Genomic DNA, 23,580 nt, shown 5'->3' on the forward strand with positions numbered 1-23,580 from the left:
CCCCCCAGCCTCCCTCCTCTTGCTCCTGAGATGGCTCCTTTGCTGGATGACCAAATTACCAATCCCACGTTAAAGGTCCAAGTTTTTACAATCCCAATGAACCCCGTGACTAACTGGTCACAACTGAATCACATAGTCGTGTCAGCATTTCCCACCCCACCTCCTCTCACCCAGACCCATGGGGGGGAAAAAGTCGTTTGATGGCCACTCTGGCAAAGTGCGTGAAGGGTGACAGGATGATGTAAGAGATGAAAATCATAATTTTTAACTTATCAAGGGTTCATGAGTGAGGGAGGGCAGGGGGGGGAATGAGTAGCTGAGATCAAGGGCTCAAGTAGAAAGAAAATGCTTTGAAAAGGATGATGGCAGCATATGTACAAGTGTGCTTGACACAATGATGAATGTATGGATTGTGATGGGAGATGTAAGAGCTCCCAATAAAAGTATTTTTAATAAACCAAAGACTGGTTAGAAGAGCCCTATCAAATAGTTCACTGACTATACTAAACACTGCATCTTAACAATACTACATCTTAGTTACTGCTTGTCACTGTAGACCATTTCCCAGCCATCCTAAATAATGCAAGTGGAATTGCATGGCCCTCCATGGCCCAATCATCCAGTGCTGACCCTGCACTTGGTCATTGGAAGGGCTCAGACAGGGTGATGTCGCGGGCACGTGACCTATCCAGCAGCGCCCTGTCATCAGAAGGGTCTCACACTTGGTTAAATGCTGTGCTGTTGCCGTCTTGAAATTCTAATTTTTTAAATAAGGGGCTCTGCCTTTCCTACTCCATTGGGCCCGCTCCTGGGCCAAGAAGTTGATACTCGATAATTTTAATATATATAGCAGCAAATAGTTTTACCCCTTTGGTATTTAGCTAGCCCCCTTAGCGCGCAGGCCCACCACACACAAGAGCAGTAGCTTCTAGCAGTCACTGCTGCGGTCAGTGGCATCATTTTATTAGCCGGTGAACCGGCTCCTTTATGTGCTAGTTTTCTATAAGAAAACCAGACTGTTTCTATCACGCCAGCAATAAAACATGTGTTGCCCTTTGCGATCGCCTGCCAGTCTCTTTCTGCCTCCCCCACCTGCATTTCTTCCATCACTGGGCTAGCGCTCCCGAAGCTGGCCCACTGGCAGCTCGAAGTTTCAGAAACAGCAGCACACAAAGAATCCAGGCTGTCCAGATGCAGAGGAGAAGCCAGTGGGCGGGCCAGCCCCAGCCTGGCTAATAGCCAGCACTCTTAGAAGTTGGCCGGTGATGAGACTGACTGAGCAGAGACATTTAATGAAGTGCCTCTCTGCCCATCAGCTCCACCATCCTTAATGCTCAGCGGGGCCTTCAGGTTGGTTGCTGCTGAGGGTGAAGCTGTTTGTTGTCTGGTGACGTCACGTAGCCAGAGCCTTCCGCTAATCGCCAGTGGCAGATTAAGTGTACCGTAGATGGGCTAGGGGGAACCCCTGGGACCGGACGTAGAACCACCCTGGCCTGCGGTCCACCAGGTGTGACCACAGGGCACACATTCCAGTCAGTGCTCGCTCACTGGCTGCAGGCTGGCTGCGTGTGGGGCCGGGTAACCAAGAGGACACTGGACCCTTCTCAGAGTGCTCTCCCTCTGTCGCCCTTTAGGGAGCCAGGCTAATGCATCTCTCTTCCCACCTGCTGTGTGAGCCATCTGTGGCCACAGCTGCCAAGGGCCAGGCAGACAGAGTGGAGGGTGCACACGCGCGTGCTGTGTGTATTTTGAGGCGGCTTTCCCTAAGAGGTGGCAGATGAAGTGCTTCCTGTATGCGGGGACCATTCTGAGCACGTGGCATGCCCATGCAGTCTCCGCCCCACAGTGAGATGTGGCAGGTGCTGGTGTCCCTGGGTCTTGCGTGGCAGATGTGGACCCTGAGGCACTCAAAACTCAAACTCAGCTGATTCTTTGACTCAGCGAGTGAATGACTTCTCCTGACCCCTTCGAGCAGAAAGCCTCATCTGTGCTCCCTTCTCCAGCAGTTTGGGTTTGAACCTTGGACTTGGTGGTTAACAAACAGCCCAATGCACCCCCACTACAGCCCCCGGGCTTCACTGAAAAAGCTGGAAGTGGGGCTCCAGTTGTTGGCCTCTTCGGGCTGCATTTTTTAGCTCATCCTTGTGCTGCCTCCTGTGGGCAGAATGGTAAAGAGGGCACCGAGCAAGACGCGTGGATGGACGTTACATCCCGGACGGGAAGGAGATTTGCAAAAACAGCCCTTTTCTTCTTTTGGAACACTATTGTAGTGAAACCACCCATGGCCGAAGAGACGTGCACCTTCGGTTCTGAAAGTGAATTCCAGTCTGGCTCCAAAGACTTGTGCTCCCTGACCTAATGCCATTCATTGAAGACCCTGAAGCCTATCAACCACAGTGAACTTTGAGCAAATCCAACCTTGTCCTGCGCGTGTCTTATAAGAAGAGCTGACTGTTCTCCGCTGCCACACTTACCATGTGGCAGGCCCTGTGCTCTGGGCTTGACTCCTGGTTCACTGTACTTCGTCAAAGCACTCTTTAAGGCAGGCGGGTTGTATTGCTCCTGTTTTATGCCCGAGCAAACTGAAGCTGGAGAAAATGGAACCCCCTTGCCGGGGTCAAAAAGCCCATGGGAAAATGCCATCTTCCAGTTCTATGATTCCACAAATGCGTTGAAGGCCCTCGTCTAGATCACAGATTCATTTTCTATAGCACATAGAAATATTGTGGAAATGGCAGAAGGGCTACATCTGACTTCTTCCTCCTCTCGTGGCCGCTTTCCACAAAGCAGAGGTCAGACATGCCTCCATCCTCCATCCTTCCCTACCAGTTCTCCAGCCGTGCCTCCCCATGGCACTCAACTTCTATGATAGGGTTCCGTGGTTCATTGTAATGACCACGCGGAATCACAGGCAATACTTAGGACTACGGGGCTTATTACAGAAGCTAACAGCTTGCAGTGCAGGTGAGAAATGCTCAGGTGACAGTTCAGTCCTGGTTTCTTCTCTGCTGTGCCTGGGGGAGGCCTCTCTAGCCCTCAGCAGATTGGTCTGCCCTCCCGTCCCACTCAGGTAATGTCACAAAGCTCGTGTAGGGCTGCCAATAAATGCCCAGAGGGCATGCCACTCCACCAGGCAGTCAGCTCCAACTCTATGCACTGGCAAATCCAACTCCCTTTACTGAGCACCCAGAAGCACCCTGTTCCCACAAATGTTTTGTTGTTAAGGTTTGAACATAAAGAATGGTTTATTGAAGGGGGCGATACTTTGGAAAAGAAGTCCAAAGGGCCCAGAGCTAGTCTGAAAGGGGAGCAGCACTCCGTTTCACTTGCTCTGTGGGCTGGCAGGTCCATTGCCCTGTCTCCTGTTCCGGCTTCTGGTTTCGCTGTTGCTGCTCCTCTGCCATCTAAACTGTCTTGTGGGTCAAGAACATTCAATGTGCAGGTATCTCTGAGGTCCAAAGGACACACTCCCCTGCTGGTCTTCTCTCTAGCTGGTAGTGAGATCTCCACTTCCTGCTTCTGAGAGGGCTCATTGTACACCCAGCCCGATGGCCCCGCACTCAACAGCTGAGTGATTTAATCCAATCAGCATCTTCCTGGGCCTTTTTCCCCACACCCATCAGGCGCGAGCAACAAAGGCTGTGGTTAGAGGTGCCGTGTAGGGTGTAGGTAACTTACTGCATCGCCAACCTGCACATGACTTATTTTGCATCTTTACTGAGCTATAATTCATTGAACACAAAACTCAGCTAATTAAACCAGCTCTTCAGAACCAACTCAACAGCCAGAGTGATTGCTGTTGGCCCTGGCAAGCTTGAGCAGATGAGGAAGGAGAGAGAAAAGCCAACAGTGTGTGTCTACTCTTGCCTGATAAGAGAGACAGAGTCTGTTTGGCAGGTCATGCCCACTGTCCGTAGGACTTCAGATGCTGGGAGATTTAGGCATTGCTGCAGGGAACCTGGGACTCAATTCACCTTCATGAGAAGGGGTGCTTTGGTGGGAATCTGGCTAGAAAATGTATTTCTACTCTGACCTAAATTTTCTTCTGTACTTTCAGTTTTGGGTAAAGTCCCACACTTCCCATTCAACGCTTGCGTGCTGATCAGTGTTTGGTGGTTGGGAACCCCCCAGGCTGTGCATTATTGGGTGGTAAAGGCATGTCATGAACCCTCAGAACCTTGCTCAGATGGAAATGAGAGCTTAGTCTGCATGTTAGTGATCCGATCTGAGGCCTGTAGCTCACGATTACACATTAGGTAGTTATCTTCGTAGAAAAAGGAACTTGATAACCAGAAACTTTATTTATAGCCCACATGCAAGTGTGCCTTTTTTTAAAAAAAAAAAAACTGATTTGCTGTAATTGATGTGTTCATCTTATTTTCTCTTTGATATCTGTTTTTGTATCTCCCTGCGCTGGACAAGGGGCACTATGGGCAAACCTCGCCTTCATTGCTAACTACTTGGCTGGGCTCAGTGTGAACCCAGATCTCTGAATGTGGGGGGGTGGATCCAGTCATCTCATGCCTCAAGTCGGTTCTGTGAGACTGGGGTGGGGTCGTGCCTGACCTTCTCTGACCTCACAAGGGGAAGGAGGCTAATCACCATCGGCAGTCAGCTCAAGGCTGATTTCTGTGGGGCAGAGGTCACATGTGTCTCCACCACCCAACCTCCTTAGCCATCTCTGACCCCGGCCTGCCCCTCGCTCCTCTGCTGGGCATGCTAGTCTGTTCCAGGGGCCACACGGAACTCACGATGATGGAGTTCATTTACACCTCCGGATCAGAACTATGCAGGATACAGTTCTTCCAGTCAGGAATGCCTTTTCTCCTTTGTGCCCCAAAGCATGGCTCTCTGGTCATCAGCCACCCAACCCACACAGCCCCTTGGCCGCTGTCCCACTCAGCAGGTATGACAAAAACCTGTAGCACTGCTGATAACTGCCCAGAAGACACACCACTCCCGCAGAAGCCTCGGTCCAAGGTGTGCTTTGCTCTCGCTCCTGGGTTGGAAGCCTCGCTCCAGGGGCCAGGAAGCCTGAAGCTCCCTGTCGGGCATGTGGTTCTGCTGCTGCTGCTGGCAGTCTTCCGCCTCCGTCTCCTGGGTGATGAGCTTCAGCTCGGGCCCTTGGTCTCTGAAGGACGCCCTCCGCTTGTGCCTCTTTCTCCATGTACCGAGATCCTCTGTTCCTGTTTCCAAGAAGGCTCTTTTTATGCCTCAGGACTTACTGCCATCGACTAGACTCTGAGTCATAGCCACCTTATAGGGCAGGCCATAAGTGCCCCTGTGGGGTTCCGAGACTAGAAATCTTTACAGGAGTAGACTCTTAGCATTCTCCCATTTTATACCTAGTGAGATAGAAACACTCACGACTCGACCTGACCAGTTAGAGCAGTGGTTCTCAACCTAGGGGTCGAACGACCCTTTCACAAGGGTTGCCCGAATTATAACAGTAACAAAATGACAATGATGAAGTAGCAACAAAAATAATGTTATGGTTGGGGGATCACCACGACCTGAGGAACTGTATGAAAGGGTCACGGCGTTAGGAAGGTTGAGAACCATTGAGTTAGAGTCTTGTACACCCTGATTGCTTGCTCCCACCCAATCATTTGACTAGAAGAACCATAATTCACTGTAATCCAATTCTTTAGAGAAAAGAAAAAACAATGATGTTTTTATGGGGGGCAGCTTCAAGGTTTTGGGGGAAGAGTTCCATGATCTCCTAATTCCATTTTTCCATGAACTTCATGAACTCCCTGACTGAGTGCGTCCACATTCCACATAGACACAGACGTACATCTGCAGAGAGAGCTGCGTCAGTGAAATGGCACACAGGGTTGTAGAGACTGTAAGCTCCAAGCCCCTCGGTCAGACAGCATGAGTGCTGGCTGCAGAGGCAATGGAATCCGAGCCGGCAGGCAAGATGGCAGGCCATTCAGTGGCTCAAGCTCAAAGAATCAGACATCGGGTGATGGGCCCGATGCAGGCTCTAGCTCCAGGAAAGAGCAGGCGAGACGTGCCGGAGCATCCATGCAGAGTGGAAGCAGGCCACTGCCCCCACCCCACCCCCACCCCCAAGGAATCGCCTACTGTTCCTGTGTGTGTGAACTGAACTGGTCTGGTGTCTCAGCGACATTGTGCCTTTCCCTGATGGCTGTCCATCGGTGTTCCCCACCAGGCTCCTAGTAGATAGGAGGGAGCCATGTGGGAGCACGTGGACAGTTCTGCGCCCGACGTGGGTGGCGCCATGTGCAGCTGTACGTGGGTTTGGCTGCTGTTGGCTGCCCTCCCTGCCTGAGAGGATGGCAGAGGAACAGGTGGCCCTCCCACTGTAGAAGTACCAATGTAGCAGGGTCACGTGGGCAGTTTTGCTGTCTGCTGGGTGGGAGGAGAAAAGTAGGCACTCAGACAGACAGACACACACACACAGATAAAAGAATAAAGAAAGGGAATAAGTAGGGGCATGTGGGTGAACAATGGCAAGAGAAAAGAATCACAAAAGATAAAAATCACAGGAAGCGAAACAATACAAGGAAAATCCCAACCCTAGAGGGGAACCGGGGAAAGAGAGTAGTGAGGGAGACGGGAAAGAAAGCTTGACAACAAGGGATGGAGGGGGAAGGGAAAGAAGAAAGCGGGGGGAGCAGGACCCAGGGAGGAGAAGACTGGGGTGGAGGGCTGCACCTTTTGTTTTTTGGTAAGGTGCCCTAGCAAGCACAGGGCAAGGGCACGGCTGAGAGAACCTGTCTATAGCCGCCCACTTATTGAAGAGATGTGTTTCCACGCATTTCGTCTGGGACGAACCCAAGCGTGTGTGGGCCGGAGCCCCTGTAGCGATCCTTTGACTTATCCTCGTCATCTGTCCACCAGCACGTTTCTACCGAAGTGCCCGTTTCCTTTCACAGAACGTGGAGGCTCGGGACCCGAGAGGTCGAACCTTGTTGCATCTCGCTGTGTCCCTGGGACATCTAGAGTCTGCTAGAGTCCTGCTTCGACACAAAGCAGATGTCACCAAAGAAAACAGCCAGGGATGGACAGGCAAGTGTACTTTACCTGGAAAATAATGTCTAGCCTTCCCTTTGAGCTGCTCTCTTGGCAGGAAGGGCCGGCTCCATCAGAGGAGTCATCTTTATCGTAAGTGTCTTCCTCTCTGGGAACTAGGAGGCTGGGGAATGAGAGGTATCTTGGGCCCAAAGCCCTTGGTTGGAGGTGACTCCTAGCCTGGGAAGCAGCTCTTGGCGTAAGCCCTTTCCAGTGTATGTGGGAATAGAGGCTGGTCTTCCGTGGGGAATGTGACTGCAACGCCAATGAATCCACAATCAAAAATATAGTCCAAAGCCATTGCCACCAATTGATTCGAACTCCTCGTGACCCTGTAAGGTAGCTCAGTACTGGCCCCAGGGATTCTGAGGCTGGCAATCTCTTTGGGACCAGACGGCCTCATCTTTCTCCAATGGAGCGACCGGCATGTCCAAAGTTCTGATTTTGCAGTTAGTCGTCCAATGACATCACCAGGACACCTGGAATTATGGCTAGAACTCGCCTAGTCTAGCAAAACCTTGGCTTTGGGTTTTGTGCCATTGTGCGTGGGTTGGTAAGCACAAGCCCCAGCAGACTGCCAGGTCTACATTGCAACCACATTTGTTAAAGGCAGTGCTCTGGACATGTGGCCAAGGTTCCAGAACAGGTGGCGAGGTCAGAAAGGGCCCTGGCTGGCACCTACAGTCGGTGGTCTGAACGCGTTGGGTGGCCCTGTGGAAGAAAAGCCTGATGTGCCGAGGCCGTAAGATCTACACCAAGAACACCCCCAGGAACCACCGCAGGCTGATGGTTGACATCAGTGGGGTCTGGGTTTGAATAGATGGAAAAACCCTCGTGGAAGGACTTTGATTGGGAGACTCAGTGCTCGTTCCATTTCCTTCTCACTCAGCTAGGAAGTGGCGAGTGAGGTTCTGGTCGGTCAAAGTGATAGCGCTTGACTGTTGCCTCTCTTCCTCTTTGAAGGAAAATGTTGGTGTCCAAGTTCTGTGGGCAGTTTTCAAAGTGGCCTTGTCCTTTGTCAGAAAGCACGAGGCTCCTCGTTGACGTGCTGTTTCTTCTCTTCGTCCGTCAGTGTTGCACGAGGCCGTGAGCACCGGTGACCCGGAGATGGTGTTCACAGTTCTCCAGCACAGGGACTACCACAACACATCCATGGCCCTCGAAGTGGTTCCGGAGCTGCTCCAGAAGATCCTCGAGGTACCTGGGAAACCGGCCGGGCCACGATGTCAGTGGCAGCGGGTGCAGTAGCTACGGGCGGCTTGGCACTTCCTGTGTGACTTCCCAAAGTGCGTTAGGAAAGGGAACCACTCGCATTCTTCCTTGCCTTGACCACCCGTTGCATGTAGGAGAGTATTCGTACATTCTGTGCCCCGGTGAGTGGGGTCACCCTTTTTAACTTAAGTGGACATTGAACACGATGCATCCGCCCGGCCTTGGATTTTCTTAAGGAGCACTCTGAGCATGGGCCATCTGGGGAAGAGGGGGTCGCGAGCTTCAGTCACTGTGCAGGGTTTTCTGGGGCTCAGAGGTTCGTGTGCATCTTTGCCGGCTGCTACTTTCGGCCATCCGTGTGGGCACTGGGGCCGCTCCTCTGGCTTGTGGGGGTGAGATGGCTGGGCTCGCTCCGTGCCCCTCAGCAGCTTATCTTTTTAAGATGGACTTCTAGGCTCATCGATGGGTTTTGGATGAGGATGGCCATTCTGGAGGTCTTACCTCTTTCTTGTTTCCCTGACCCGAGAGAACCATCTTCTCGGTCAACCATGGGCAGTCTTCCCAGGGCAGTGGGAAACTAGCAGGTCCCAGGAATTTCGTTTTCCTGCCCCTTCCTTCTCAATGTAAGCACAGAAGTGAGCTCCCCAAAGTTTGCACCAACTGTTTGATAAATTGCCTAGAACCTGTTTCTTGAGAAAGAAGGCAACTTATGGCTCGCTAGACAAAAGGAAACCCTTTGCTGTTATTTCGGACTCATTACTTGAGCACTTACACAACAAAACAATATTCCGATGGGTGCGGATGCTTAAAGCTTTCCTAAGATAGTGAAGCCCCGTGGTACTACAAGGAAATCTCCCATGACATCTGAAATAGTTGTGGGGGGTGTTTTTTAAAAGGGCTCGTGAGGACGCAAAGATCTCATGGGTTTAGCGCTCCTTAATCTGCTTACTACTGCCAGAACCACAAGCATCTCTGTCCCATTGGTAGAAAACCACTTCAGGAAGCGTCAGTCTTCCTTGGAAAAAAATCCAGGGCCAGGAATTTTCTCTTCTCGCCGAGTTGATGCATTACCAATGGATTGCACTGATTGGTGCCCCTGCTAAGGAGTATAGGCAGCTCAGACAGGACCTTTGCAGTGGGGCACTAGAGGTCGTGGTTGAGGTTTTTGCTTTGGGGCATTGTCCTCGTGAACGATGCCAGCCGGTCTGACGGACCACTCCTTGGAGATCATTTTTGCCCACCACTGGCCTCCTGCCAGGTTTTACTCCGGGGTAGACCCTTGACCCCATGTTTTGGCTAAAAACCAACGAAACCATGGCCCACCCTGGGGAGGGCGAGGTTACCAGAAAGACAGTTAGAAGGGAACCATTGGCTTTTTAAAAGTAGCACTGCCAAGAGCCTTCCAAAAGCATCCATGGTCGTTAAGAGTTCATGGCATTGATGATTGCACGAGCCCACCCGGAGGGATGGAGCGACAGAACTGCACGGGAAGGGAAGGGATCATTGGAATGAGTAAGATATGTCCATAAAAATAGTATTTAATTAAAAATAATAATAATCAAAAGAAAGCCATGCATGTCACATCAAAAGCAAAAAAAAAAAAAAATCCATGGTCGCTAAGAAAACCACTCTCAGAGGGCGGCCAGGGTGGCGCCAGGCCCTGTGGGAGCCGTGCTGTGGCAGTTGAAGACTGGGGCAGTCTTGCCTAGAGGGCAGAGCCACTTCCTGGGGAAGCGAAACCTCCGGCCTCTTTCCAGAACACAAAGCCTGTACATCAGTACAGCCAAGTTTCCCGCAGCCAGAGGGATGACTTTCCCTTCTTCTGCCCGGAAGAGACTGGTGCCTGGTCTGCTCCGGGGGTGGGCAGAGGTCATAGTTGTACTTCGGCACCCCCTCCTCGCTCTCTCCTGTTTGGAGCCTGAGGGAGCCCCCAGACAGGCTTCAGTGGGACCCCCTTCAGTCCTGTCGCTGTCAGTTAACTTTGGCCATCTGTCTCGACATGTTTTATGTCAAGGCAAAAGCCCCGCCTGAAGATAAAAGATAAGGTTTTTTGGTTCCCCAATCCAGTTTATTGGGCGCTAAGACAGTGTCTCACCCCACAGCTCAGTCCCATCGAGCAGCATTGTGCAATTGCGACCACCATCAGTTTCTAAACATTCTTTTCCTTCCTGAACTCCTCGCCAGCAGCCCCCTAAACGGAGCTTTTCGTACTCTTGTCTCCTGCTCTCCTGCTTGATTTCTCCTTTAACCCTCGCTGACGTGTGCTCAGTGAATGATGCCACGGGGAACTTATTTTGAACTTTGGTCTGCCCTCCAGGCTCCTGATTTCTACGTGCAGATGAAATGGGAATTCACTAGCTGGGGTAAGTGGCTGGGGCTCAGCGTGGACTCGTTTCCAAGTGTGTTGGTTGGTTTTTGTCTTTATGAAAGTAACTTGTCTTGGTCAGAAGTCGAGGGGGCTGGGGAAATCACTCCATGCCCCCCTTCAGCGCATCTACCATGTTCTTTGTCATCTTTCCCCCTAAGTGCCCAAGACTCACCCCTGAGCATCTGCACATACAACGTGCAGACACATCTGGCTCCTCCTTTGTCCCTCAGAGGGGACAGCTGCCCATACTGTCGCTTTTTTAACACTGTAAATGCTATTTAAATTTTAATAGGCAGTGCACCGTGGTGTAGATTTTATTTTTAATGTTGTTCCCCTCGATTGTTTTCAGCTTGCTGCCCTAAGAAAGAAAATGAGGTGGTTAGTGAAGTCGCATGCTTTTCACGAAATAAGGCCTTTCTCTAAAATTGTCCATATAAGGCAAGTTGGCTGACAGGGTCGTTTTGGAGCAATTTTACTTCCCTGTCCCGCAGGCCAGGTAACATGCGCTCCCAGGTGCTCAGGCTTGTCCTTCAGGCCAGAAGCCTGATTCACAGTGGAACCTTGACATGAAGTAAAAAGTCAATGAGAGATGAGAACTGGCGAGTCTCCTGTGAAATTCGTGGGTTCTTTTCCAGTGCAGACGAGCACTCTGATTCCAGGTTCCGCCAAGCAGCACAGAGTAGACACTGGATAGCTCGACTGCTGGAGAGGACAAGCTGCTGGGGCCCTAGCCATCTGGTCTCAGTGGCATACGGGCCTCAGCAGGGCCAGATGGGCCTGTCCCCTGGAGCCCTAGTGGGAGGTCTGGAAGTGGGTTTCAGGACAGCGTTGAGAGTCCTCTTGGGACACTGGTTTAAGCGTTTTCTCTGGGCAAAACACAGCTCTGCCCTTTTAGAAAGAGCTCCAGAGCAGAAGGCCCAATGTTCGGTGTCACGCGTGTGGGAGTGCCACCCCCTAGTGGTCTTGGGGGGTGGCCATTCCCCCAACCCCACCCGCAGAGTCCTCAGCTGTCCGCTCTCTCCTCCAGTGCCCTTGGTTTCCAGAATCTGCCCGAATGATGTCTGCCGCATCTGGAAAAGCGGCGCCAAGCTGCGCGTGGATATCACGTTATTGGGCTTTGAGAACAGGAGCTGGGTCCGGGGGCGGAGGAGCTTCATATTTAAGGGAGAAGGTGAGTGCGCCCCGCTCTCGGCGTCATTCAGTTTCGTTTTGTTAACCATCTAAATACTCAGACTCATTTGCCTTCTCCAGCCCTGGGGAGGCGTGGTTTTGTCCTTGTCGCTGGAATTCCTCTAAGGGCGGTGTCTTCTGGTGGCTGGGCCGCCCTGTGCACATACCATGTCCCCCCACCCCCACCCCTGTTCCCTTTGGACATGTGCTGGTGTCGCTTGCTCCAGCTTTGAGGACAAGGCTGTCCCGAATCTTCCCCACGTCTCTCCATAGCAGGCAGTGGCCCTCCTAATTGTGCGCGAGACGGCCCTGCGCACTCAGTATTGTACATACGTCATCTCTATCACCTACGTTTACAAGAGACAGGTGGAAGGGGCTGCCAGGAGAGAATGCAAGTGGCCTTTACATCTACCTGGGGTGCTTCCCATCTTGGAGAAAGCGGGCCCAATCACCCCTGCCTGAGCGCTGCAGGGCCCAGGACAGCGCGGCCCGGGGGCCTCCCCCGGAAGACGATGATGCTCGCCAGTGCGGGTGCTGTGGCTGTGTGCGTCTTCCCTGTCTGCACTCATCGTGCCTTGTCTCCACTGCAGACAACTGGGCGGAGCTGATGGAGGTCAACCACGATGACAAAGTGGTCACCACCGAGCACTTCGACCTCTCGCAGGAGATGGAGCGCCTCAGCCTGGACATGATGAAGCCCAGAGGGAGGGAGGTGGAGCGGCGGCTCACGAGCCCCGTCATCAACACCAGCCTGGACACCAAGAACATTGCTTTTGAGAGGTACTTGCCGACTCATCCCGGCACGCCCCGTTTGGTGGCAAGTCTGTGATGACTGGACGTCGTGGGTATCTGCGTAACGGGCACTAGTGGGGCTCACAGCTGACCTGTCCCCTTCCCACATAGAAACCGCAGCTGGCCAGCTGCACGGGAGAGCGTTTGGGGTGGCATGTCGGTCGCTTTGAGAAACGGCCTTGTGAGCGTCCACAGCCCTCTCGGCTTGATGCCCGGCCCGCAGCGCCCTGTAGTCACAGCCACGGCGCTGTCTCGGAGGTAGAACTGACCCCGGTGGAATGCGGTGTGTCCATCTGAGGTTCTGGGTGTGTGTGGGATTCCCGGATGCAGCGCCCTGTAGTCACAGCCACGGCGCTGTCTCGGAGGGAGAGCTGGCCCCGGTAGAATGCGGTTGTGTCATCTGAGGTTCTGGGTGTGTGTGGGATTCCCGGATACTTTCCTTCCATTTTCCCACAAACGTTTTGAGGCCCCCCTCGTATTCCTTAAAAAAGAAAAAAGAAGCTTCCTACACATTTTCTCTCCCGGGGGGCTACTAGTTTAGTTTGGCAAGCTTCTGGGGTGGGTGTGTCAGTCTGTATTCCAGAAGGTGCCGGAAGAATTCTCTGAACAGGTCTGTGATGAGAGTCCACTGCCTGGGCCAGTCAGACGGAGGGTCCGAGGGCCTCCTCCTGAAGGTGGAGCGGTCAGCGGCTAATTTCTGACAAGCTGGTGGCCCGAGGGTTTCTTTTGCCTAGGATGTCACATCCAGCTCTCTGCCGGCCAGAGTGGCCCGCCTGTACTCGACCGGGCAGCACTGTCCTGCCTCTGGGCTTCACTCTTCCCTCGCTCAATGCCCCGTGTGTCGTTTCTTTTTAAAAATGTTCTTCTCATCCGTCTTTCCAGTGGAAAATAGTGAATACGACTAGGAGTTTTCTGCCTGGTCCAACCTCAGACTTGCTAAAAGACCCTTTTTCTTCTAGTTCAGAGTGAGCTGTCGAGTTCGGGTGTCGGTAGCTGGTGGGGAGAACCCCAAACAAAGCGCCACCCTGTGTCCCCGAGCGGCTGCTGCTTTGGTCAGAGCGGTGACATCTCCCCAGTCACAGGGGCGCCCTCCGCGTCACTGGTCTCCTCCCACCAGGCTCTGGTTGGTCCGCTGCTCTTGTCTGAGGACAGCGAGGCTTAGGGGCTTGGCCCTGGCTATCCCTAGAGAGGTGTGCGTGGCATCCCCACGCTTCTGCGAAAGCCTACAAAGACAGGGCAGGCCTGGGAGGCTTTGTCAAGCTGGAGGTCAAGGGAAGCGGCTCTCGCTGCCCAGTAGAGATGAACCTAAGAAGAACGGGGTGCCTGTGGAGGGGCTACGAAATAACTGGGAAGGTAGCTTCATCTCGCCGTTTCCACTCCCTCGGCGAAAGAGAAAAGGGGTGTCGGGCAGCACGGGGCTGCCCACTTCGAGCTGGGTGGTTTAAGCGCACCAGGTGCTCAGTGGAAGAGGAGGCCGGCTGCTCCCACAAAGGAAACCCAACGCAGGGCTGCTGTGAGTGGGTCTCGAGTTGTTCTCGAAGTCCGTGACGCTACGACGGACGTCAGGAGAAAAGCCAGCGTTCCCTGTGACCCACCAACCCTTGTTTCAAGTCATGGGCTGTCACCCAAGGTAGTGTCTCACGAGTGTGCCAGCCCCAGGCTGCTTCCTGGCTGCGACGGGTGGGACATGATAGCATATTCCATTTGTGCTGGAGACAAAGGTCGTCTTATGTGCATTTCTGTGGTCACGAGGTTTTGAATGGACGGTGGGGAGGGATAAGAATTTCTGAAAGAGGGCCCTCGTGGTCATGCCTGTGCATGGAGCAAGGACTGGGCCCCCGTGGCCGGAGGGTTGCTGGCACCAAGTGTGCACCGGCTTGCTGGCGGAGGTGTCAGCTTCATGCGGTGGAGTGTGGATGGCGCAGCCCTCGCTCACCTCATGGTAGTTCTTCCCCCATTTCACGGGAGGAAGAATCTGTGGTTGGGGGCTTGATGCTTGCAAGCCCACCCCTCCTGCCGTGAGTTGGGCCTGCATCAGCTGGCTGCGCTGTGGGAGAGGTCTCCCCTGGAAGAGTGTGTTCTGTCTGCCACTGAGGACCAGCCGATGGACACGGGCGGTAACCGTGGGCCCAGACATAAGAACCGTGGTGAGGATGGCGCAGGGCCGGGCGGCGTGGCGTTCTTTGGGAATGCATGAAAGATGAGGCGTTGGGGTGCAATCAGCTTGCTAAAAGGAGTAGTGCCCTTGTGGGTGACTCAGGTGACTCTGCTTGACCCGCCAGTCAGGTGTGCTGTGCCAAGCTTCCCCTGAAATGGTGGGGGTGGGGTAGCCGGCATCTGGAGCAGTCCCTTCAGGGGTCTTCCATCCCCCTCCGGGGATTATATTGCATGAATTGTAGACACCTGTTAGGGAGCCCTGGAACTGCATAGAAGTCCTTGGCTGTTGATGAAAGGTCGGCAGTTGTGACACCCCGGGAGGAAGTCTGGACGGGGCTGCCTGGAACTAGCGGGACTCCCAACAGCACCTGCCACCACACTAGGCACGTGAGCCATCGGGGTCTGCCGCTCCCTCGGACCTTGCCTGCAGCCATCAGGAGAGGGCCAGTTCACGCTCGCTAGGGATGGAAGGAACTGGTTTGTGCCCCTAAGGCCCGTTGACAGGAGATGCATCCTGCAGGGGTGATTCTGCCAAACTTTGGTCTCTTGGCTTTTTTACTGGGAGACAGCACTTTGCTTGTATGTTTACAGAATTTTTTAGGAGCCCTGGTGGCATAGTGGTCACCCTTTGGGCTGCTAACTGCAAGGTCAGCAGTTCAAAACCACCAGCCACTCCTTTACAGACAGATGAGGCTTTCTACTCCTGTCGAAGAGTTATGCTCTCATAAACCCACAGGGGCAGTTCTACCCTGTCCTGTAGGGTGGCTACGAATCTGGCTGGCAGGGTGCTTGCAGTTTGGGGTGTTTGGTGCATTCCTGAGAGCTGGGGTTCCTCACAGGGGCTCTCTTTGCACACAAACACAGCACCAGGTGCCCTGAATGGCATGCTCTTGTCAAGGGATGTAGAAGAGGGTGCAGAGCCCAGAGGGAGACGTGTCCCACAGAATGCATATCCAAAGTCCCAGCTCTGGAACAAACTCTCAGACACGCCCCTTGATTTGGCATACCTTTCACTCCTGAAAACACCACAGCATTCACACGAAACCCAAAGCAGACCATCCTTGGGTCACGAAAGGGGTTATAACTCTAGCCTGGACATGACCTTCGCATCATGTGATGGGCGGATGGAAACCCAGCCTGCTCTCTGCAGCTCAGCCACGCCGCCCCGCCTTGGCGCGTCCGGCAGCTGGGCCCAAGCCGCAGACCTGGTGAGCAGGGAGCGAGGATGTGATGTCCTAGACAAAGGGGCTGGCCAGGGCTCCTGGAAGCTGCCTTGCAGAAAACCAACCGCCAGAGCCTTGGGCTGCTGTTGGAAGCGTTTCTCAGGAGGGTGTGAGTTAAAATCGCCGGCTGGCCGCTGCTGGCTCCCATGAGCCGCAGTTCCACCACGGAGTGAGCACCCAAACAGCGAACGGCAGGTGCCGGGCACGAGGGCACTGAAGCCCCAGAATGAGTTCTGCCCCCACTGCTCTCTTCAGAGGAGTCTCTGTAGTGAAGACGCTCTCCTTGACTGAGAAGCCTCCGGCCACCGACACCTGTGGTCACAGCTGAGGTGACCCAGCTCATTGCTCTGACCAGTTGTCACCCTGTGGCCAGCCCCTGGCCACTCTTGTCTTTGCTCCCTCTTTTGGGTGGCTGTCTATTTCCTGTGACCACCTCTGCCCCCTACATGGGCAGCTTTGTAAAGAGGCTATGAGTGGAGGCTCCCGGGTCAATAGACTGCGTGGGGAAGGGTGGGCAAGGGGTGCCTGAGCCCCCTCCCCCCCAGCCCCCTCCACAGATCATTGATGGCACCCTTTGTGGACCTGAGGACCGTAGTTTCCAAGTGTCCTTCATTGACTTCACCTGGGGGGCTAAGGGGGGGCAGTGGTGGGAGAGAGAGCAAAATGAGACGCTGAGGGCTGCAGGGATCGCTCTGAATCGCATAATATACATGTGGAAATTTGTGGTGTTCACTTTTTATCAGAACTAAATCCGGATTCTGGGGCTGGAGGACAGATAAAGCAGAAGTTGTTAATGGTTACGAAGCAAAGGTAAAAGGAACTCTTAAAATAAGATTTACTATAGCTGTTTAGCTGCTATGCAAACGAGGACCCGGCTCCGCTGTGTCCGTGCCCTGTGCCAGGAAGATGCTCTGGGGCGAGAGGGTCCAACAGGGCTCTGCCCTCCGACCTCCGCCTCCTTTCACTCTCAGAAAGGTGCTGAGTGCCCTGACGGGGAGGCTTCTCCTCCCGTCAACACGTGGGAGAGCAATGGGGGTAGGGGTCCAGCTGTCCTGGGAGGAATGGCAAGCTCGTCACTTATTTCATTCTTTAAAAAAAGAGGAGAGAAAGAAGGGATATGATTGAACACATTTGTCCAAAAACAAGAAACAAAGTCAAACTCCTCCAGCAGCTTTTGTCCCTACCTGTGCCCGGTTGGTCGGCTTATAGCCTGTGTGACAGGACATCCGGGGAGCCGCTGCCAATGCCCCATGACGGCCCTTTGAGCCACGGGGCGTTCGTCAGCTGGAAAGCTCTGTGCCCTGGCCTCTTTGGCCTGCAGTGCAGTGCAGTGCAGTGGGGGCGGCGGCCCTTGCTCAGGAAGCGAGCACTCGCTCAGCAAGACACTAGAAGCACCCGCCCCGAGCACAGGCCGTACAGGGACCCACTTAGGCACCCAGAGCTTCTGCTACCACCTTCATGAGCACACCCCCACCCCACCCCCGCCACTGACCGAGTTAGCAGTAGAGGGGACTTATTTATGATGGGGGGTGGGGTGTCAAGATGGAGAATGCCTTTTACGTAGTGATTTGCTGGGTTCTCTCAGTCTTGTCCTTGGGGCAAACCTTGTGTTCCTTCCTGCCCCGGTCAGGATCAGAGGAGCCCCTCCCAGGAGCAGGCTCGGGCTCTTGAGGCAGGCAGCACCCAGCGCAGGGCCTTGGGGAGAGGCGGGCCTGCAGAAAGAGGCAGCCTGCCGCCCTCCTCCAGCCGCACCGCTCCCAGACCAGCCTCATTGCTGCTGCTCTGCGCTCAGTCCGTAGTTTGCCTGTTCGCCCTGAAGGCCCTTAATGGCTGTGCCCGGCCTCCTTCTGACCTGGCGGGTGACAGCGTTACTTGTCTCGCTTCAGCCTTTTTGCCCTGTGCTTGATGCTAGCGTTGTTGGGTCTAGGTCCCCTGTGTCACTGTCTCCTTCCGCGCACGTCTCTTAAGGTTTACACCGTAAACAATGTCAGTGTCATCACTAAGATACGGACCGAACACCTGACCGAGGAAGAGAAGACGAGATACAAAGGTAACCTCCCCTGCTGGGACCTCGCCAGGGCAGACGTGGTCGGGCAGCCCCGACCCGCCCTCACCCCGCCTTCTTGGGACCGAAGTGCCCTTTGTCCGCTCCTCCTCCTCCGAAGGTGGCTTCAGTTGTCATTAAAGCCACTGGTGTTGCGTGGACGACAGTTAGTGGGCTTAGCCAGGAGAAGTCGAGGGGGATGGAAAGGTTCACCAACGCAGCGAGTGAAGATGTAAGCAGAGCTTGGGACTCAGAGCTGCAGCGCTGGCAGCTGTGGCTGCCAGTGACCTTGTGGAGTCGCCTGCGGTCTGAGTCCTCCGGGTGAGCTGGAGTGGCTGGGCAGACGGGACGGGTGACCGCCCATGGGCCACGCCAGCATGCTGTGGTGGGTAGCTAGCTACCACCCGCTCCGTGCCACTGCTGACAACCACGGCTCCCATTTGACAGCTGAGGAAACCGAGGCCCAGAGAAACACGGGAGTGGTGACCAGGGCGGGCTTGGGGTCAGACGTTTCGCCCTCCTGAGTCCACACTCCCCTCTGTCCAGCTTGCCGTTGTCCCTCCCATTGAGAACCCCCACTACCCAGTGTCCTTGGCAGGATCAGGGAGCGTCTGATCATCAGGGTGACCATGTTCAGCCTGTTGGCTAGCTTGGGGCTTCCCTTCAGCACTGCCTCACACCGACGATGGGGATCTAGAACCCTAAGGCATCCTGAGGGGATCTTCCTGTGTGTGCCCACTGTGAGGAATTAACACTCCCCTCCCTCGACCCCCAGCTGACAGGAATCCGCTGGAATCTCTGCTGGGGACTGTGGAGCACCAGTTTGGCGCCCAGGGGGTAAGTTGAAGCGGTGGGCCCTTGGGGTCACGGGATGGAGAGGGGCTCGTGCTGGTGGCATGGACGTGAGGAGGGTCAGGAGAGTCAGGCCAAGCTGGACTCCTGGAAGAGAAGGAGAGGAGTCTGTAGAGCGGAAGCTGGTGGAGGAGGGTGGGGACTTCTCTGTCACACGGGCATGTGCGAAGGCTCTGGTCCCTGGTGGTTGCAAGGGGCTGACGCAGACTCGGGGCGCCCCCTGTGGCACACGGGAATGCCTCTGTGCCAAGGAGCCCAGGTGGTGCTTTGGGGTTCAAGCCCGCCAGCCACCCACGAGAGAAAGATGAATCTGTCTACTCCTCTCATGACTGACAGCCTCAGAAACCCTGTAAAGCGGGGGCAGGGGACATCTGGCTGTGGGACTGGACGAGGCCTAAGAAATCAACACCAGCTCCCATCGCAGGCCTCGCCCAAGAGAAGCGCTTCCAGCCGTTGCATCAGGAGCGAGTTCAATACTCGGGTGACCAGGATGGCCTTTGAATGGTGTCGTAAATATCCAACTGACCCTTGCCAGAAAGAAGGTTCCCTGCCCCTGACTCACAGCTGAGGAACCCCGATAGGGTCGGTGAGTCGGAATCGACTCGATGGCAGTGGGACTTGGGGTTGGGGTGAGAGTTTTCAGAAGCCCATCTCCAGGATGGCAAAGGACGTGGGACTCCGTCTTTTACATGCCTTGTAAAAGTCACCTTGACAAGTCACCCTAGCCACATGAAATTGGCACACACCGAAGTCCCCAAGCGTCCACAAAAGGAAACTGCCATTCCAGCGCCACAGGCCTGAGAGTGACCAGGCTGGAACGTCCGCCCCCGAGTGCCATGCACCTCCTTTCTTCTTCCCCACTCTCCTTTCCTATCATCAGGACAGGAAAATGCACAGGAGAGGGAAGAAATACGGAGGTCCTAATTTTAAAACGGAGACGCCCTCCGTTAGACTCGCCGTGGAATTCGGTTACCCCTTGGCGGGTTTCCTTGCTCCGTGTAGTGACTTAAAGACGAGAACCTCCAGGCCTGTGGCTGGTTCCCGAGTCCGCCGCAGAGACTGCACCCCGGGGTGGGCCTCCATGTGGGGGCACACCCTGGTGTTCCTAACTGCCCTGGGTTTTGGCTTGGCAGGACCTCACCACAGAATGCACCACCGCAAACAACCCCACAGCCATCACGCCCGAGGAGTACTTCAATGAAGACTTTGATCTGAAAGACAGAGACATTGGGAGACCGAAGGAGCTGACGATTCGAACACAGAAGTAAGAGGCTCCGTAGGCAGAGCCATGCTGGGGAGTTGCCATGCTCAGTCATTCCTGCCCCCTCCCTTTGAAAACAGTTTTTAAATCCTCTGTCTCTGGAGGAGCCCTGGTCTAGTGGTTATATTTGGCTGCTCACCACAAGGTCGGCAGTTTGAAACCATAGCTGCTCTGCGGGATAAAGGTGTGGCTTTCCACCCCAGTCCCACCCCCAACCAGTGGCTGTCTCAGAAACCCCTAGGGGCAGTTCTACCCTGTCTTGCGGGGTGGCTGAGTCGGCATTGACTGGATGGCAGCGAGTTTGCTTTGGGCCTTGAAGAACGTGATCAGATTGCTCTTCCTGGAGAGCCCTTTCCAAACAGAGCATTGTTGGGAGGTAAGGATTTCTCCCTCCTCTCCTCCCACAAGCTTGCGCTGATGACGTGAGATGCTCCCCACTGGCCAGCCGGTTCCCTCTGTCTGTGGCAGCAGGTGCTCATCACCAGGCCCTGTTTGCTCATGGTCCGATTTCAGAATGACCTGAAGCTTCTTGTCCCCTCTGGGCAGATTGTGGAGCCGGGGAGCTATCAGTGACTTGCCGGCTGCTGGGAGTCAGTTCCGGCTCACACTGACCTCCTGTGACCGAGTAGAACTGCCCCAGGCTTCCCCCACTCTTTCTTCCCCCGAGCCGCTGGCTCTGCAAGCAGCCATTGCCCAGCCGAGTGCCAGCAGGGCTCCAGCACGTGGCGGCTGTCCCCCTTCCCCCACAGGTTCAAAGCTATGCTGTGGATGTGTGAGGAGTTCCCCCTGTCCCTCGTGGAGCAGGTGACCCCCATCATCGACCTCATGGCCAGGACCAGCGCGCACTTCGCACGGCTCAGAGACTTCATCAAGCTGGAGTTCCCACCCGGCTTCCCCGTCAAGATAGGTGCGCCGAGGGCACCCACAGCCACATGTGCAGGCCGGCCCACAATCGGGTGGACACCATGGCCAGGGGACTGACGTAGTGAGGGGCAGAATCGTACACTCGGAGGGGGAAAAGGAGGGAGGGAAAGAGGAGGAGGTGAAGGCGGCCAGAACTGTCCCCCATCAGCTACAGAGCCATGTCCTGGTTCATGGTTCAGACTGGAGATTTGTGTACCACAGTTAGGAGACCCCACTGATACCAAAAGGCGTGACATGCTCAGAGTGTAAGGTCAAACTCCAAACTAGATGCTGCTGTGGGGGAAGATTGTGGGCAGCCAGATCCTGTGCTGCCTAGCTGCGTTCTGGGGCCTGGGTCTGTGCACAATCGATCCCGTGGGTCATAGACAGGGCTGGGGAGGACTTCGGGGCGGCTGGGGACCCCTTACACGTGAGCCCTGGCTCGTCACTGACCCTCTGTCGTCTGGGGAAGAGTGCAGAACCTCTGCAGCTCACTTTCCTGCCTGCCAACTGGGGGTGGTTGCCATGGGGATGAGACTGCGCCGTCCTTCCACAAAGCACCGGGCACTGTCCTCACAGAGTGAGCAGGGGGGTGACAGCTGTGGCTGCTCTCCTGGGTGAGGCGTACTGACGGGGACTTTTCTCTTGTTAGAAATCCCCTTGTTTCACGTCTTGAATGCGCGGATTACATTTGGAAATGTGAACGGCTGCAGTACCTCAGAAGAAGCTGCCTCCCCAGGTGTCGACGGGGCCCCAGCCAACTCAGGTACACGGACTCCAGCGGGGCTTTCTGCGGAGCCTTCAGCCCTCCCTGAGTCTTTGCATTCAGGACGCAGCTCCGAACCAGAGCGTCGGAGGAAGCAGAGTTGTGTGTTAACGTTCACGTTTACATCGATTTGTGAGAAAACACACCAAATAGACAGTGGTAGAAAGCATAGCCCTGAAAAAGAAATTTCCTCAGCTGTCACGTGCATATGTGGGAGGGAGCTTCCCAACGCCCATGGAGAAATGGGGTGAGCAGACAGTGGGCTTTCTCCACAGCCTTTTAGCAAAAATGTCAGCAGCATCCACGGTAAGTGTGACCGTTGAGTGCATGTTCGTGATCTACCTCCACAATCAAAATAGTCAGTATTTCTAGCCGGCCAGGTGATTCCCTCCTGCTCCTTAGCAGTCCGTCCAATTCAGTTTTCAGTGGAAATAGTTTCTTCATTTTACTTTCTGATCATCACTGCTCACACAGGGAACGTAATTGATTCTGACTTTGTGTCCTGCCACACTGCTAAATGGCTTATAACTTCTAGTAACTTTTTAATAGGTTTTTTTAGGAGTTGATATAATAGTCACATCTCATAACTTCCATAGTTAAATTGTTTTTTAAAAAGTTGTATCTACATCATCACAGTCCGTTGCCCCTGCTGGCATAGATTTCTTACATACATAACCATGCCCTTTCTGAATAAAGGCAGCTTTATTCTTTTCTAATCTATAACCCTAGATCTCTTCCTTGCCATATTGTGCTGGCTAGCCCAAAGTTAAATAGAGGTGGCGGGAGGGACGTCCTGGGGCAGAAAGGTTCAAGACTGCACCGTTGGTGTAAGGTTAACTGGAGGTTTGTCAGGTTGAGCACTTTCCCTTCTAGCCTGAGAGTTTGCATCATGACGGGGTATTGACTTTGGACACCATATTGACCCCGTGGGCATGCGGAGAGCCCAGTAATGGACACAGCAGTGCTCGTGGCCGAGACTGGAGACCCAGTGCCAGGAGATCACAGGATGTGCCGACATTGGGGTCAGGCAGCAGGGAAGATGGGATGTGGATGCCGCATCTGGTGGCCTCAGAAAGCGCTGAATGAAAAACACCACTTTGAAGACTATATGAGGGGTACCCCTCTCCCCCCAAAAATGGAATTCCCCTCCCCAAAGCTATGTATTTAAATGTTAGTATAAAACAACCTTATCACCTTCAAAGTACTCTCCATTACACTTAATACATTTGTCAAATCTGAGATTCCATTCTTGGAAACATTTTTCAAATTCATCTGTTTGGATGGCTGACAGCACCTCCCTCGTTTTTTTTCTTCACCTCTTCTACATCACCAAATTGCTGACCTTTCATGTCCCTCTTCATTCTCGGACACAAAAAGTCACACAGAGCGAGGTCTGGTGAGTAAGGTGCGTGAGGCAAGAGAGGCATGCTGTTTTGTTTGCCCAAAACTGGCGCACTGAGAGGGCTGCACGAGCAGGTGCATTGCCGTGGAGGCAAAACCAGTCCCCTGTCTGCCACATACCAGGCCTTTTATGTCACACACTGTTCCGTAATCTTTTCAGAACCTCTAAATAGAAAGCTTGATTAAGTCTGACCTGATGGAACAAACTCCAAATGCACCACTTAGTCTGACCTGATGGAACAAACTCCAAATGCACCACTTAGTCAACATTTTTGTCCGTTAGGGAAGTTGATGGACATCCAGAACGAGGTTTGTCATCAGTCGACATTTCACCTTTTTTAAAAGGAGAAAACCACGTATACACTTGAGTTTTTCCCATCGCGCTGTCCT

At 54.0% G+C, this 23,580-nt stretch overlaps 1 protein-coding gene across 1 annotated transcript in view; it reads left to right on the forward strand.

The window, feature by feature from the left end:
* Positions 1-23,580, forward strand: part of ANKRD13A (ankyrin repeat domain 13A) — a 37,438-nt gene that overhangs the window by 9,330 nt on the left and 4,528 nt on the right. Inside the window, exons 2-12 of the mRNA XM_004709543.2 lie at positions 6,906-7,038; positions 8,114-8,238; positions 10,571-10,616; positions 11,649-11,792; positions 12,382-12,571; positions 16,707-16,773; positions 17,932-18,013; positions 18,783-18,844; positions 19,993-20,123; positions 20,870-21,027; positions 21,676-21,789. Of these exons, the coding sequence (XP_004709600.1) occupies positions 6,906-7,038; positions 8,114-8,238; positions 10,571-10,616; positions 11,649-11,792; positions 12,382-12,571; positions 16,707-16,773; positions 17,932-18,013; positions 18,783-18,844; positions 19,993-20,123; positions 20,870-21,027; positions 21,676-21,789 (1,252 nt within the window). The remainder of the gene's footprint in view (positions 1-6,905; positions 7,039-8,113; positions 8,239-10,570; positions 10,617-11,648; positions 11,793-12,381; positions 12,572-16,706; positions 16,774-17,931; positions 18,014-18,782; positions 18,845-19,992; positions 20,124-20,869; positions 21,028-21,675; positions 21,790-23,580) is intronic.

This window comes from Echinops telfairi, unplaced genomic scaffold, assembly GCF_000313985.2.
Source record: "Echinops telfairi isolate 266 unplaced genomic scaffold, ASM31398v2 ScPeMD7_7412;HRSCAF=8450, whole genome shotgun sequence".
In the NCBI taxonomy this organism is placed as follows: domain Eukaryota; kingdom Metazoa; phylum Chordata; class Mammalia; order Afrosoricida; family Tenrecidae; genus Echinops; species Echinops telfairi.